This window comes from Dendrobium catenatum, unplaced genomic scaffold (assembly GCF_001605985.2).
Source record: "Dendrobium catenatum unplaced genomic scaffold, ASM160598v2 original_scaffold_83099, whole genome shotgun sequence".
NCBI lineage: Eukaryota > Viridiplantae > Streptophyta > Magnoliopsida > Asparagales > Orchidaceae > Dendrobium > Dendrobium catenatum.
The window spans coordinates 5465-20927 of NW_021401542.1; the positions used below are offsets into that span (position 1 = coordinate 5465).

Sequence of the window (15463 nt, forward strand, 5' to 3'; positions counted from 1 at the left end):
ATTTTTTTATTTATATTTAAAAATATATTTAAAATAAATTAAAAATATTTTTAAAGGCTGCGGCGGTGTGGCGGCAACGGAGGACATATGGCAACGTTCGATTTGCGGACAGAACTATGGGGCAATCATTGACTGACGTTGTAATGATTATACCGCTGATGATGATTATGTAATGATAAACCACGAACGTGGTTTCATTAACCACGTCAACAGTTCATCTGCACCGTCAGCCAATGATTGAGCTAGACAAAAAATGGATCCGCGGGGCCTGATCTACGATCTGAAGAAATTGCAAAATAGTTAGACCTGTGTCGTTGATCGTAAGATCAATAGTTTGAATCTTATGTAATATAAGGGTTACATAAAAATAACCCTAGAACGTGCTTTGGTCTCGTTTGCTCGATCGAATGGATTAATTTTGATAAAATTTTAACCTAGACTCTATTCATGAACAAAAATCATGGGGTGTTATTTTCGTAGTTTAAAACACACTTAGCAGAAAGTTATTTTATTCTATGTGCCTTGAACTAGGGTATAAGATTTTACCCAAAATAAATGATGGATTTGATTGATCTTGGGCTCTATGAACTTGTAGACTGTCCACACTTAAGTTTGTAGAAGATTCCACGAGCTAGAAATGCTTGGATTGAACTGTAGAGGCCTTGGACAAAATAGAGCTTCAGTTAGCCAAAGATCTCATCGTCGACAGTCTGTTAAGCTGGATTTGAAGTGGGGAAAGGTGGAGGAAAACCTTGGGAGCTCGAACGAAATGAGGGCTTGGCTTGGGGTCCTTGGGCAAGAAGATTAAAGATCCAAAAGAAAAGTCCTTTATAATAAGTCTTTAGGCCTTTATTTATATTATCAACCCTATGATAAATGGCTAGGACATCTACAAGGGTTAATTAAGAGAGATCTAAGCTCTCTTGGCCTTGTTTTGGGTCAAAGGGAGGCTAGTGGGTGTTTAAATGCCATGTGGGTCAAGTATTTGACCTTAATATGTCAATTTTAACCAAATTAAGGTCGAGTTGACCAAGTCAACTATTGACTAGGTCAACATGGTCAATCAAGCCTGAATTAATTAGGAATTGAGCTCAAGGGGATTTAAAATTGATCTAAATTCAAATAGTGGTGACTTGGACTAGCCTGGTTAACTTAGGTTGACTTGGTCAAGTAGTTGACCTTGGACCTTTGTTTGGACTTAATTCATTTGGTTTGACTCATTGAACCCATTGGAAGGGGTCTTAGGGTTTTGGCTTGGTCAATTTGACCAAGTCAATCTTCTTGACCCTAGTCTAGTAAAAAAGTAATGTAAATAGTATAGAGGGATTTTAGGTGTTTAATGATGCTTCATTGAAAGGATTAGGATGTGTTTTGATTTAGCATGAGAAAGTTATAGCATATACCTTAAGGTAGTTGAAACCAAATGAGAGACAATATCTGACACATGATTTAAAACTTTCGATTATGATGTTTGCATTGAAGATATGGAGACACTACTTGTATTGAGTCAAGTGAGAAATTATTAGTGATAATTAAAGTATAATGTATTTTTTCCACTCATAAGGATCTGAATATGCAATAGTGGAGTTACCATGAATTGATTAAAGATTATGATTTGCCTATTTAGTATCATCTCGATAAGATGAATGTAGCATCATATGCTATGAGATGGAACTCTTTTGGAATATCAAGCCTTCTACTTACTTCTTATCATTTTTTTTATTTAGAATATGTGGAAATTAAAGTTGGAGATGATCATTCCTATTGGTTGAGATTCTATCATGCTGGCTAAGATGACTATTTAACCATCTCTACAAGAAAGAATTTTGGAAGCTTAGAAGTACAACCTAGAGTATATGAAGTTGATCGATCAAAACAAATTTGGTAAGAAACCTAAATTGTGATTATCTAATTATGGAGTTATTTTTTGCAAGAATAGGCTATGGGTTCCTAGTTATGGAGATTTGAGACAAGTGATCTTGCATGAAGCATATTATTCAAGTTATACTATTTATTTGGGAAGTAGAAAAATATACAATGATCTAAAAAGCATGTTCTGGCAGCCTAGATTGAATAAGGATGTGACATTTTATTTCAAAATATGAAGTTTATTAGTTAGTAAAAGTAGGGCATTAATGACCAGGAGACTTTCGATAACCATTACCTATTCTAGAATGAAATTGGCAAGAATAGATGATAGACTTTGCTAAGATATTCCCTAGGTTGAGGAAATGACATGATGTTATGTGGATTGTATTAGACCATCTGATAAAGTTTATACATTTTTTTTTTTCGATTTAATAGTCTGATTTTGTAGATAGACTAACACATGTTTACATGGGAGAGATTGTTTGACTATATGGGATATCAAAAGTGATATACCAAAAGTGATAATTTTTTATAGGGATGTTAGGTTAACTTTTATATTGTAGAAATGTATTTAGCAAGGTCTGGGAATAAAACTGCACTTTAGTTTAGTTTTTCACTAGCAGATTAAGAGATAGTTTGAGAGGACTATTCAGGTGTTAAAAAATATTTTGAGATTATGTGTTTTGGACTTTACTGGTAGCTGGGAAGATCACGTACCTATGATTGAATTTTCCTATAACAATAGTTTTCAGTCAAGTATTAGTATGGCTCCATATGAAGATCTATATGGTAGAAAGTGCAGAACAGCTCTATTTTGGATAAAGGTGGGTGAAAAAAGTCTGATTGGGAAAACCTTAGTTAATGATACTATTAAAAAATTATTATGATAAGGGATATATTAAATTTGTGCATGATAGATAAAGTAATGTTATTAGCAATAGAATTCTAGGATGGAGACTTCATGTATGTGAAATCAGATTAATGAAATTCATAAGTAGGCTTCGAAAAGATGAAAAATTTAGTCCAAGGTACATTAGACTAATTGAAATTATTGAAAGAAAAATATTCTTACATGTTATAGTTCTGAGAATATATGTCTGATATTCACGATATATTTGTTGTGTCATTTTTAAGGAAATGGATATCTTATTCTGAGCATCGAATGTCTGTGAAAGAAATTGAAATACGTTTGAATTTGAGATGCATATAGGAACTAGAAAAGAATTATGGCATATGGCATTAGAAGGTTAAGAAATAAACAGAATATAATGGTTAAGGTCTAGTGAAACCATAGAATAAAAAAAGAAGCCACTTGGTAGAATGAATCCAAGATGAGGCAATTATATCCTGATCTGCTCAACTGATTTAAGTTTTAAAATATAAAGGATGACATTTTTCTAATGAATTGAGATAACACCTACTAATTTTGTGTATAGTTGCACATGTTCTAACTTCATATGAAAAAAAATAACTAGCTAAATTTTTATATTTAACATATCTTGCCTTTATGTCAGGATGTTTTGCATATCTCTGAGTGTCTAAATCAGGTAGAAAGTATGTCCTATGGGTCTAAGTGAATGATTGGGAAATCCAAAATTTTTTTCCTGGGGTTTCACGACAAGGGTTCGGCGGCGACGTAGCTTTGAGCTCTTGATCTCTTGTCCAAATTAATTTGGGTGTTATAATGCTAGTGGCAGTACTACTATGCATAAGATTGGGAGTTACACCAGGCTAAATTTTTTAATAAATATCTATTTCCACCATTTAAAACTCCATTTTCCTATTTTAAGGTAGTGAGCTAGAGAGAAAGGAAGGTTCTAGTAAGAGAAAGCTAGGGTTTGGACAACTTCATGCCGTTTTCTATAATCGATGCAGTACTAAAAGTTTTCCGGCTCAAGCTAGGTTATATTATGTTTATCTTAATTTTCAAAATACTAGAGTTTTAGGATTTTCTTGATTTAAAATATAATTCTATTAAGAAAAAAATAAGATAATTGTATGCCGACAAAACTTTCATCTGATAAATTTATTTATGTTATGTATATTATAATTCTTGATATTTAGTTATTTCTAGAAAATTTCCACCAAATTGTTTGAAAAGTGTGTTGTTTTGATTAGAAGCTATGTAGTATATAAATTTATATGAGATATTTGAGCATCCCCAAAAATTAAATCTTGGGCTAGCTTATCCCAATTCAATATGGTATGAGCTATCTATCTATGGGTCATATCGGGTTGGGTTATGAACACCCTCCTCTATATAGGGTTAAGTATTAAGGAAATTTAATAAAGAAGGATCATAAGGGTAGGAGTAGCTTGGAATCCCACATAAAAATAAATCCCCCCCAAAGTTAGTACTTGATGGGAATTGTGGAGTAACCAATTAAATTTTGAAATGATTTATGATTATCTCAATCCCTAAAAATGCTTAGGTTTTCTTTGATACAAAAAATTATAATAAAATAACTAATTATACTACGCTACTATTCTGGCTCCACCATGGTGCTTATTGATAGAGATTAGTTACTTAGTGAATAGTCATGTTGTTTCACTAACACGTCGTGCCCTTACAAAGTTACAACTGCTATGACGCGATGCTGTAGGTACTGGTCACCTGATCGCTAGACGAGTAGGCTGAACGAGAAGTGGCATAGGCACTTGCTACCTCGTCATAGGGTATATTGGTTGCACATTAGCAGGAGTAGGACAAGCAGGTGCATGCACTATCCATCAAGTAATTAGATGTCTATAAGGGCACTTGTCTGCATGACCTCTCCTCTTTGGGGGAGAAAAGACAGTAGCCTTAGAAAGGGTTGGCCTACCAAGGCTGATAAAGAAAGAGTCAGTGAAGGAACCAAAAGTGATTCACCCAATGAGAGAACTGGTCAGTAGGAACTCATAAAGTGTTACCCATGAGTTAGAACCAAAATAAATGGTAACCGAAGGAATGAAAGATGCCATGTTATTGTATACCAACAAAAAATAAAAGTTAACATAATCAGTATGAGATGATATCATGAGAAAACAAGAAGGATAGATAAGGGATGAAATAACCTAGGAGGCCAAAAAGAAAGGAACCTAACTAGAGAGGAACCTAACTACAGAGAAATGGACCTAATTAGGGAGGACCCTAGCTAAGAATAGGACGGACTTAACTAAGGAGAACCAAACCTAGAGTACACACATGAGAGAATAATATAGAATCTAAAGAAGGCGAGAGAAACCTATCCAACCATAGTCTCAAAAAATTTATGGGCCTCCAAAAGGATATCGCTTAGTGGCGGTAGAAGGTAAAGGGTACAGTCGAACTATCCCGTAGAATAAAATGGCCATAGGCCTTTACTCTATTCGCAAGAAGGTTAATAGGAGGGTAGATGAGATCATACATATGATTAACTATTAAGGATAATGGATTTCACCTACGCACCTTGATGGGTAATGATATCTATAACCTAATTAAAGTCACGAGATTTCCTCTATCTGTTACATCAGGTGAGATTCGGTTTCCCATGGGATTTATTTATAGGCATTTTTCTTAATTTTTATATGTCATGGCTATTTATTTTATTTCTCTATTATGAGTCTGCATAGCTATGTATTGTATTATAAATGTGGTATATATACTTTGATGAAATAAAAGGAAATTTTTGGATGAGTTGATTTCATTCTATTTACTTAAGTTAATTAGAAGCTATGTAGTATATAAATTTATATAAGATATTTGAGCATCCCCAAAATTTAAATCTTGGGCTAGCTTATCCCAATTCAATATGGTATGAGCTATCTATCTATGGGTCATATCGGGTTGGGTTATGAACACCCTCCTCTATATAGGGTTAAGTATTAAGGAAATTTAATAAAGAAGGATCATAAGGGTAGGAGTAGCTTGGAATCCCACATAAAAATAAATCCCCCCCAAAGTTAGTACTTGATGGGAATTGTGGAGTAACCAATTAAATTTTGAAATGATTTATGATTATCTCAATCCCTAAAAATGCTTAGGTTTTCTTTGATACAAAAAATTATAATAAAATAACTAATTATACTACGCTACTATTCTGGCTCCACCATGGTGCTTATTGATAGAGATTAGTTACTTAGTGAATAGTCATGTTGTTTCACTAACACGTCGTGCCCTTACAAAGTTACAACTGCTATGACGCGATGCTGTAGACTTTCGAACTCTGTAGAGTTGGAAGAATAATTTTGGCGTTGAGCCATTATAGATTGTGATGCTGCGATGATGGTTGATAGAGAACATGGCACTACAAAGTTGATATTTTGATGCTGCAGATATGCTCGATAGAGAAGTCGACGTTGCAATGTCCTTTTTGTGGCGCTTAGGTGGTGTCCTTGAAGGTATGGTTGCATTGATTTGTCCGACATTGCGGTGCTAGATGATACATAGAATTTTGTGCCTTTTTTATATTTTTTCAGCACATTATAACCAAAATAATATATTTTCATTGAAAATATAACACATAAAAATACACCTTATTTACACTTATCAGCACTACATCAAAAAAGAAAACTTCTTAAAATTTTTAATGATACCATAGGTAGGGTGACTTGCCTATTATAAAAGGTGTTGTAGATGCCACTGGTATTTATATGATCTTAAACTAGTAGCAACGTCCCCTAGAAGTGATCAGAGGTGAAATTCTTTTTCTCATTTAACTTGGGGGCCACCTCCTTATCTTTTGTTTAGGGGATATGGTGATTTAGCACGGCCCAGCCTATAAGAGACTTGGCAAAGACTAACTTAGTCTTTGTCCTTGACTTATTTCACCAAGTTGCACATCCTCATATAGAGTGAGGAGATTTGGATGACTTCATCCTTGAAGGCCTTTAATATGAAGAATTGGAAAATCAAAATCACGCTCCACTTGATCGTCTCTCACAACAAGTGCAAGATGAAAGTTATGATGCTTGCCATGGAGTTTTCCATGATTAACATTGACCCATAAAAATTCAAAATCTAGGCTAGCTTCAGATAGAACCAAAGTTCACACCAACCAATAACAAAAAGAGAATTGCAAAAAGAGAGCATTAAGGAAGAAATGAAGAGAAGGAGCATTTATAAAAAAGTTGGTGATTTAGATTCTGAGGATCGAGTCATACACATCATTAATGCAACAAATCTTCCCCATATCTTCAATATTATGAAAATTCATTATCTTTCTTTACACTTTATATATGCAAGGTCATCCTAGTGTGAAGAATAAGAGGTCACACATAATTGACAAATTGAGAAGCCACTCCTAACTTGCTCCCTTGAATCACTCTACAAAGATTCATCCTCAACTCACTCTATATAGAGTAAAATTTTACTCAGTCAATGAAGACTTTAAAAATCAATTATTTAAGAGTCACTGTTGAACAAAAATAAAATAAAATAAACTTGTCCTCGATAAAAGAGTACAACTAGAAGATGAAACACTCATTGTACACAAAAATTAAATAGACATGGCAAGAAAGTAAACATAAAATAAAGTAAAGAAAGAACACAATTTGCAAACATATACACAAATACCCCCAAAAAAAAAAAATCACTACTTAGAATTTTAACATATATTACATTTGATATTTACATAATGGAGTGAGCTTACTTATCCCCCACAAAATAGTCTATATTATGGATCGAATAACAATTTGGGATGCACCACTAAAAGCGCCTTCTAGTTAGGAATTAACTTAAGAACAAGGACTCTAGAAGCCAATGAGTCACCATTACCTTTGTTGTAGTCACTGGCATCTCTTTAGCACCATGGAGGTCTTCTCACTTGCTGAGCTTACCCTCTCAAAGGCTTAGATTATTCTCTCAGACATAACCAAAGTGCAAGCAAGCTCATCTTCTAAGGCACAAACTCACTCGTTAAGAGCATTCAAAGAACATAAACCTAAACCAAGGACCTTGAATATTTAACCATCAGCAAGATGAGAGGGCTCATGATTTTATGGTATTATCAAAGGCTGGGTGCTGGAAAGTTACTAGGAACTACATATATATATATATATATATATATATTTACACTCTTTCCCTTTGATACCTTGAAAGTCTTAATCATTGAATGCGATTTTTACGTAGGTTGGCAAACACTGACCAACCGTGTCCATTGCCAATGGGGTCTCTAGTATAATATAAAGGGAGGTATTAAGAAGAAGTAACAATTTATCTAAAGACTAAATGGAATATTAGATAGTATATCATAAAGGTTTATTGTACTCATATATAAGCCAAGTGCTCATTAAGTCAGTACAAATGCCTTGAACTAGTTCGACTAGTCATCTAAGATCTCATCGGAGGTTAAGTGCACTCGTGGCATTATTAAAGCTAGTGACATTCAGCCTCAAGTCATAACTCTTTTAAAAAATCAAAAAGGAACTTTTCTTACCTCTACCAGTAGCGCATAATTATATATCCTCTTCTAACATGGGGTTGTAACTTCCTGTGGCCTCCATTAAGGATTATGTTGGTGCCAAAACGGGTAAAGGAGCATTCACCTCAGGTCAGCAATCACCGCCACAAGTGATTGACTTGCTCTCTGTAATGCAAACACTTGTAGGGTTCACCATTCAGTAAGCAGCACATCATTAGAGATTGAAGAGTGGATGACCCTCATGTGGATGTTTCCATTTCCCACCATCTTGCTTAGCTCAACCTTTTATGCTCTTTTTAACACGTCCACTATCATCTTGCTCGACTCCATGCTAATGGGCCTACTCACCTCAACAGTCACCACTTTCTTCTTATCCACAAATGGGCTAGACTTTATTTTCTCACCTTTAGCAGAATTATGTTTGCAGAGGAGAGCTTTCCTTAGCTTCTTCTTACTCATATTAGAATTCTTAGAATGACTTGGACTGGCCATCTAAATAAAACTAGTAACAATCACTTGAGGCAATAAAAGATACCACTCCTCACCACTATTTATAAGATGAGATCATGGTTAAATTCATGTCTTAATGAGAATCATGTAGTAGGGTGCACCGCTCGAGGCAACAGTAATAATAGGCCAATAATTCTTATTTATTTGCCCTTTTTTATTTGGTAAATTTAGTAAATGTTCCATACCTTTATTTCACTTATCGTTTTCTATAACACTCCCTCAAAGGAACAAGTGAATTGGGAAACTTAATACATACGCATACATTCCCATGTAGATAGCTTATAGGTATCTCATCAAGGTCCAATTATGGGACAAGGCCAAGTGGAGCATGCGGCCAAAGTAGCACTCATGCAAAGGAAGCTTTATCTTAAATAGTAGTCGCCAACACAATCATGCGGGCAAGTGGCCTCTCACTCTTGTAGAGATCAAAATATACAAACTTGCTTTAAGAGATCAAACCCGACGGTGCAACTGTCCTTGATGAGCTCCTCCAAATGACTCGCCCTACAAGAATGTCCCCTAGCAACTATCCATGACCAAGGGCACCTACCTTTCATAAGAATGAAAGGAGAACAAATCTTTCAATTTGAATTTATCAGTCAATATCACTATAACAAGGCATAAAACTTTTATTTTAAAAAAAACAGAATTACAAGATAAATTCAAATTAGTTGCCTTCAATTATAATAAACTCAATAATACTAAAATTAAATAAAAATCGATCTGCCCTAAGAAGAAATCACAATTTAAATTTTCAGATTTAATTTGAGACCATATTCTAATTTTTCGACTTTTTCTACGAGTATAAAACGTGCAAAACCTGGCTTTTATGAGTAACGGAGAAAATTCCTGCTTTGACTAGTAAATTAGTTAAAATTTTAAAAATAAACAAATCTATACTTCATGAGATCTATTAATGAAATTGAATTCTTATCCAAATATACACATGATTTTTTGAAAGTTTAATGAAAATGTCTCAACCTTAAGGGGCTGTTTGATACATAATTTCATTTAAGTATGATTTCATAAATCTTCTAAATCCAAATTTATGTTGAATCCTAAAAACTGTTTGATAACATTCATGATAAATCTGATTAAATCCTGTGTGACTGTTTAGCTATACAACATTAATGAACGGACTCTTCTTCCCTCTCGCACCAATAGAGGGTTAAATCCGCCGAATCAGAGGATTTCGGAAATCCAGGATTTACCATGAAAAGAGGTAATTTTCCGTCTACCGCAACTTTCATTTACCATGAGATCCGGCTTTGCATTTTTGGCCGTTTGACTAGATTTCACACAAATCCGGCCTAAATCCTGCTACCAAAGAGCCCCTAAAGATTACACAGGACAAAATATAAGAAAAACAAAATTTGCTTATGATGTCTATTTGAATTAAATCAGAATAACTGAGTAGAGGAAAGTTGGTTATTTTTATTCTATTATGAACAACAATCTAGCAGATCGAAACTCTAAACTGTACAGAGGGTAAAATAAAAAACAAAAAAAAGGGTAATTTAGAAAAAATTCCCTGCATTTCTATCATGGGGATATAAAGCCGTGAGTAAATTTCTCCAATTGAGATCTAAGCAAGTTCGTAAATGAGAATCCAACTCTCTGCATGGAGTTCTGCTTTTGGGGTTTGAGCTCAGTTTTCACTTGGTAGGGCAATGACTCCAATTCTCTTTTCAGAGTATCAACAATCTCCATGTCAACTTCATTCCCAGAGATATCCTGAACATAAAACACATTGTTTGTTTTCTCCCCATGCGTTTCAATGTCTGCTCGAGCAACAGTAAGCCCATGCTCTCGAAGAGTTCTTGTGACATAAGGAAGCAATCCCACACTATTTCTTGCACAGAGCTCGAGTCGCAGTCCCTATCAGCAAATTGGATCAATGGAAGTGAAGAGAAGAAGCACATCAAGTTAGCTAACTGAGGTTTCGTTTGGGTAGGCTTTCTTACCTTCTTAAAATAACTTTCTAGTATAAAATTTTTAATTTTTGTACTAGAAAGCTACTTTAAAATGCAGTAAGAAAGTCGTCCAAAATGAAGCCTGAATGTTTCATTAGGTGCTCACCTCACATTCTCGACGCTCAACTGCAGCTTCCAAGCATTTTGAAACTACTTGTCTCTCTTCATCTGTGTCCTTGATGTTACCATCTTCATGTCTGATGTAATATTCCTGCATAGTCCAACACATATTGAATTATTGAATATTTCCCTTATTACTTTTGATCTCATTTCCTTCATAAGAAGTTCTGGTCACATATAGTTCATTCACAAAGGATTTGGGAATCTCGAAGTTTAGCATATACAACAAAAGTTTCATTTTCAAATCTAGCATTTAGCTGCTTATGCCATGGTGTATTTTTTTAAATGTACAAAAGCATAAGCAAAGAAGTTATACAACCTCTTTACAGATAGTTCAATGCAAGGTATTTCCTTCTCTTATTTCTTACATGAAAACAAAGACCTCTTATAATAAGAACAAGCTAACTATTTTACTCAGACTCACTGTCAACAACAGTTTAATCTAATGAAAGTAAAAAAGAAAAAGTTTAGTACAAACCTGACTGGCAAATTGATCATGGGAAGTGATGGAAGCATGGAAGATTACGTAATGCATGTCGGTAAGTGTGCACACGGTATCAAACATAAGCTTTGGTCGATCTGTGCACTCAATGTAAGCAATCAAATAACCTTTCTCAACGCACCGATCAATAGTCACCATTTTCTCCGTTCCGCCTCTCATGGATGGGACGAGAGTGCTCGAACAACTATGCGGGCCACTCTGCGATCCATCAAAATCTCGGTTAGCTAACATGAGCTGGTGGAGCCGACGCTCTGTCTGACACATTGAGCGATCAGACTCTATGAAACATGCTTTAACACCAATGTGATCCTTATCATGGATGTTGTTTGCTAGGACAGTTGAGAGATGGCCTTCAATTGTGGCAAGTCTAATTGGATCATCAATACAGGAAGCAGTTGATTGATCAGAGACATATACTACACAGGCAAGGAAGCCATTATGACTCCATGCATGAGCTTCGATGACATTGCACTTTTCTTCCGCGAGCACAGCTGATATCTCTGAGAAAAGACCAGGCCGATTGATCCCGGTTATCTCAATAGCTGTGCGCTCATGACAAGATTCAGACTTTAACCTATTTTCATAGGAGCTCATAACCTGATCTTGTGGATTCTTAAGCCCTCCCTTTCGATATATGGCCTTTAAGAAAGGATACATTGTTAACTTTAAGTACTTCAGAGAAGAACAAGAATCAAATGGAGAATCATAGAATGAAGTGTCCAGTTGCTTATATCATGCAAAATGAGAAAGTAAAAGGCTATCTATCAATTGATATTATTTTTAAGTGCATTCAGAATTCTAATTAATGAAGGTATCTGACCTGTTGTATGTAGTTAATGACTCTGTTATCTCTGATTTTGTTGCCAAGTTTGTCTTTCACATGAATAACTACAACAAAATGTTCAAACAAAATCAAATAACGCAAGTTTAGCAAAAACAATGTTATATCTCTTAAATATAGATTGAGCTAGCAATGCCAAATTCAAGCACAATGGAGTCCTGCAAATTTTAAATCTGACTTCTAACTACACTAAAGCAGCCTATGATTTTTCTTTTCCAGCAAATCATAACTTGGTCAACCCCACATAGTGGGATAAAGATTTATTGTTGTAGCAAATCATAAAATGCTAGTAGTTTGGCTAACATGTAACCCCATGTAAATTATCCAAACAAAAACTTAACCTTCATTTAAAACAGATAATTATGAAAAATTTTACAAGCTTTACATTGAAAATATAAAAAAGGGGGAATGAAAAAAGCTGAATTTAAAATCATAATAATTAGAAAGTCTGATTAATTTTTTGAAGTTCTGAACTTCGGATCTGCTAAATCTCAGCCCTCAGTTCCCTCGTAGATCCAACGACTACAAAGATGGATCAGTGGGAGGCCTTCTAGAAATACATTGGGTACCTTCCATAACTAGACATCTGATTTATGAATGATTTTATTTCAGCAATTATTATGTAGTTATTTGTTTCTTCATTAGACCTCTTGTGTATAGATCTATAAATAGGGAATATATTGTATGATAAAGTAAGCTTTTTCCTCTCAAATTCCTAATTTCAGCAGGATCCATAGGCCTTGAGTTGTTCACATAGATAAGGAAGTCAAAGTTTCTGGAGCATGCGCAAAATATTTACTGAAAATACACTCTTCACATTTTCTTGATGGACAAACATTCATCTATATCTTTCTCTGTTCAGTTATACATAAAACAAAAAAAAAGGGGGATTCTACCATTTTGCATTTCTGAACGAACTCAGCTGTAAGCATTAGTTCTAAATAGACTAACAATAAAATCATAGAAAGCCTAAATTTTAATCAACTATTAACCAGATGATACAATCTATAAAGCATCAGTAAAACCTTACCATCCATAAACCATCCAGCATCAGAAAAAATATAGCTCTTAGAAATGAGTAGATCCATGTCAATCAAAACCTGTAGAACTTCAAGCAAGGGGCCTTGTTTTTCAAGGCTATCCACCTGTGGTGTAAAAAACTATCAGCACAAGAAGATCATTAATGCTAAACTAAGGGATGTTGATAGAAGCCTACCTTCACAACTGTACAATTTTCACAGTCGTCGTTGTCCACATAAACCCTGCAGTTGAAGTGGATTACCAAATCAATGTTGAATGCTTGTGCAAAAAATCAACAACTACTCAATTTCAAAAAGATGAGTAAAGCCTACAATTGAAAGAAGAGACTAACCTTGGTCCATATATCCTTTCATTGAGGTTCTCAAAATCAGGATCAAAGTAAGGGTAACAGACCTCCATCATGCTGAAAACAGAATGCAATTTAATTCACTGTAAAATGGTTTGAAACCACAATGTACAAGCCCTATATTCCTTGATACATATTATAAACTTTAGATTGTAACTTCTATTACGAAGTGTGAGCAATATTTGGCTTTCATCTCCAAGGAAAATGTGTTAATGTCTTCATAAACCTGAGTAAGAAAGATGAAGCTAAAACAACATTGTTACTCCATATGATTTTCAAAAACCCTGTCAAAATACTGATGTCAGGCCTAAGATTATCGTAACAAATCAATCATATATGGAACTTGAAAGGCACTATTTAAGACAAATAAATGCATTTTTTTTTTCTTCAGAGACTTTCCTCTTCAAAACATTGTAAAATGTGATGAATCCAAATCTTATTAGAAAGAAAAATTAGTTGAAAACATTCTGCTCAACTATAGGATGGTTCTCTGAACTTTGTAGCAACCTTGTTATTTCCTATGACCAATCTATGTAAAGAAAACATGGCTAATAATTAATATACTCTATCATACTACTATGCCGCAAATACAACTAAAAATACACCATGATATTGATTATCCAGGTAAAAAATTCATGTTAATCAATACAAATACTTGTTTAAAATACCTTCCCATTCCTGCAAACTGTTTAGTATCTTGTGAAACAGCATGACGTTCCTTTGGTTTACTATTCAATACATCCTTATGTTTCTACCAAAAACCTCATGAAAAGCTAAAAGCTGGAATATGTAACAACCCAAAAGTTTTATAATGGAGGTAAGATTCAAATATCTAGTGAAATGGGATTGACAAATGTTAAATTATTCCAAAATCAAGCCTAGATCTATAGCAACAAATCACAGCCTCCTTCCTTCATAATGGTCAACTCATATAATGATGAATAAACCAAGAATTTAATAATAATATACCCAATAGGTTCAACAACAACAACAAGGGATTTTCCATTTGCTAATAAAAAATAACATATAAGCATTTACCAGAATAAATTACAGATCCAGTCGACGGCAAGCTGAGATGAAAGATGTGAGATAGAGAGAAAGAACCGATTAAAGCGAAAAGAGAAGGTGAAGTCGGAGATGAGGATGTGAGGAGTTTCGCCTTTTGGAACCTTAAAGATCCTTTTTTTTTTTAGGGGTTTTGGAAGCTTTCTCCCATTTGCGAGAGGGAAGAATGAGTTATATAGGCTCTACAGAAAAATCTATGGAGCGAGAACCGCGGACGATTCCAGAGCAGCTGTAGGTCCCAAAGCCCACACACTTGGCGGTTCGTTTCTGATTCTGTCAACATGATTTCTAAGGCAAACTCGTCCTTTGAATAGGTCTTGAAGCCCAAATGACATACCTAGATTGAAGAACGAAAAAATATAGCCTTACATTTTTGTTTGCTTTTTGTTTTTGGAGAAAAATAACAAATGAGCTAATTTTATGATAAGCTAATTTTAACTTTTTTTATAATTTAGCAAAAAATTTCAACCAAGAAAATTCATGAAATATGCTTATTAAAATAATAAATCCTTCAAAATTTATTCAAATTTCAAATGATGGGAATTCAAATTAAATGTGATTCAAATGAACTTTAAAACCAAATTTTATTATCTTCATATTACAATAAATTGCAAATAATTAAGGCGGAATAAAGGTAGATAAATAGAACTCACTATATCTTGACATGTATGTTCATCTCATCATGCATATTAAAATTTCTCTACAAGATTCAGGATCATCAATTTTTCATAAAAAGTTATACTAAATTTATTATTATTATTATTATTATTATTATTATTATTATTATTATTATTATTATTATTATTATTATTATTA

At 34.2% G+C, this 15463-nt stretch overlaps 1 protein-coding gene across 1 annotated transcript; it reads right to left on the minus strand.

Annotated features, from left to right (window-relative positions):
- Window positions 1–10173: 10173 nt before the first annotated feature.
- Window positions 10174–14914, minus strand: LOC110103953 (ACT domain-containing protein ACR2). Its single transcript, XM_020832856.2, has 8 exons — window positions 14621–14914; window positions 13568–13639; window positions 13412–13457; window positions 13226–13340; window positions 12175–12242; window positions 11331–11993; window positions 10839–10943; window positions 10174–10637 (listed from the first exon to the last, which is right to left on the minus strand). Exons 2-8 carry the CDS (start codon window positions 13636–13638, stop codon window positions 10302–10304), a joined length of 1404 nt encoding a protein of 467 aa, XP_020688515.1. The 5' UTR covers window position 13639; window positions 14621–14914; the 3' UTR covers window positions 10174–10301.
- Between the last annotated feature and the right edge of the window lie 549 nt (window positions 14915–15463).

What these genes read in the sequence shown, in the direction of transcription:
- LOC110103953 (XM_020832856.2), bottom strand. Translation starts at nt 13,638, where the DNA reads ATGATGGAGGTCTGTTACCCTTACTTTGATCCTGATTTTGAGAACCTC. An exon ending in GAAAGGATATATGGACCAAG is followed by an intron (nt 13,458 to 13,567) that starts GTTAGTCTCTTC and finishes CTTCAACTGCAG; the next exon opens with GGTTTATGTGGACAACGACG. An exon ending in TTGAGCGTCGAGAATGTGAG is followed by an intron (nt 10,638 to 10,838) that starts GTGAGCACCTAA and finishes ATTTGCTGATAG; the next exon opens with GGACTGCGACTCGAGCTCTG.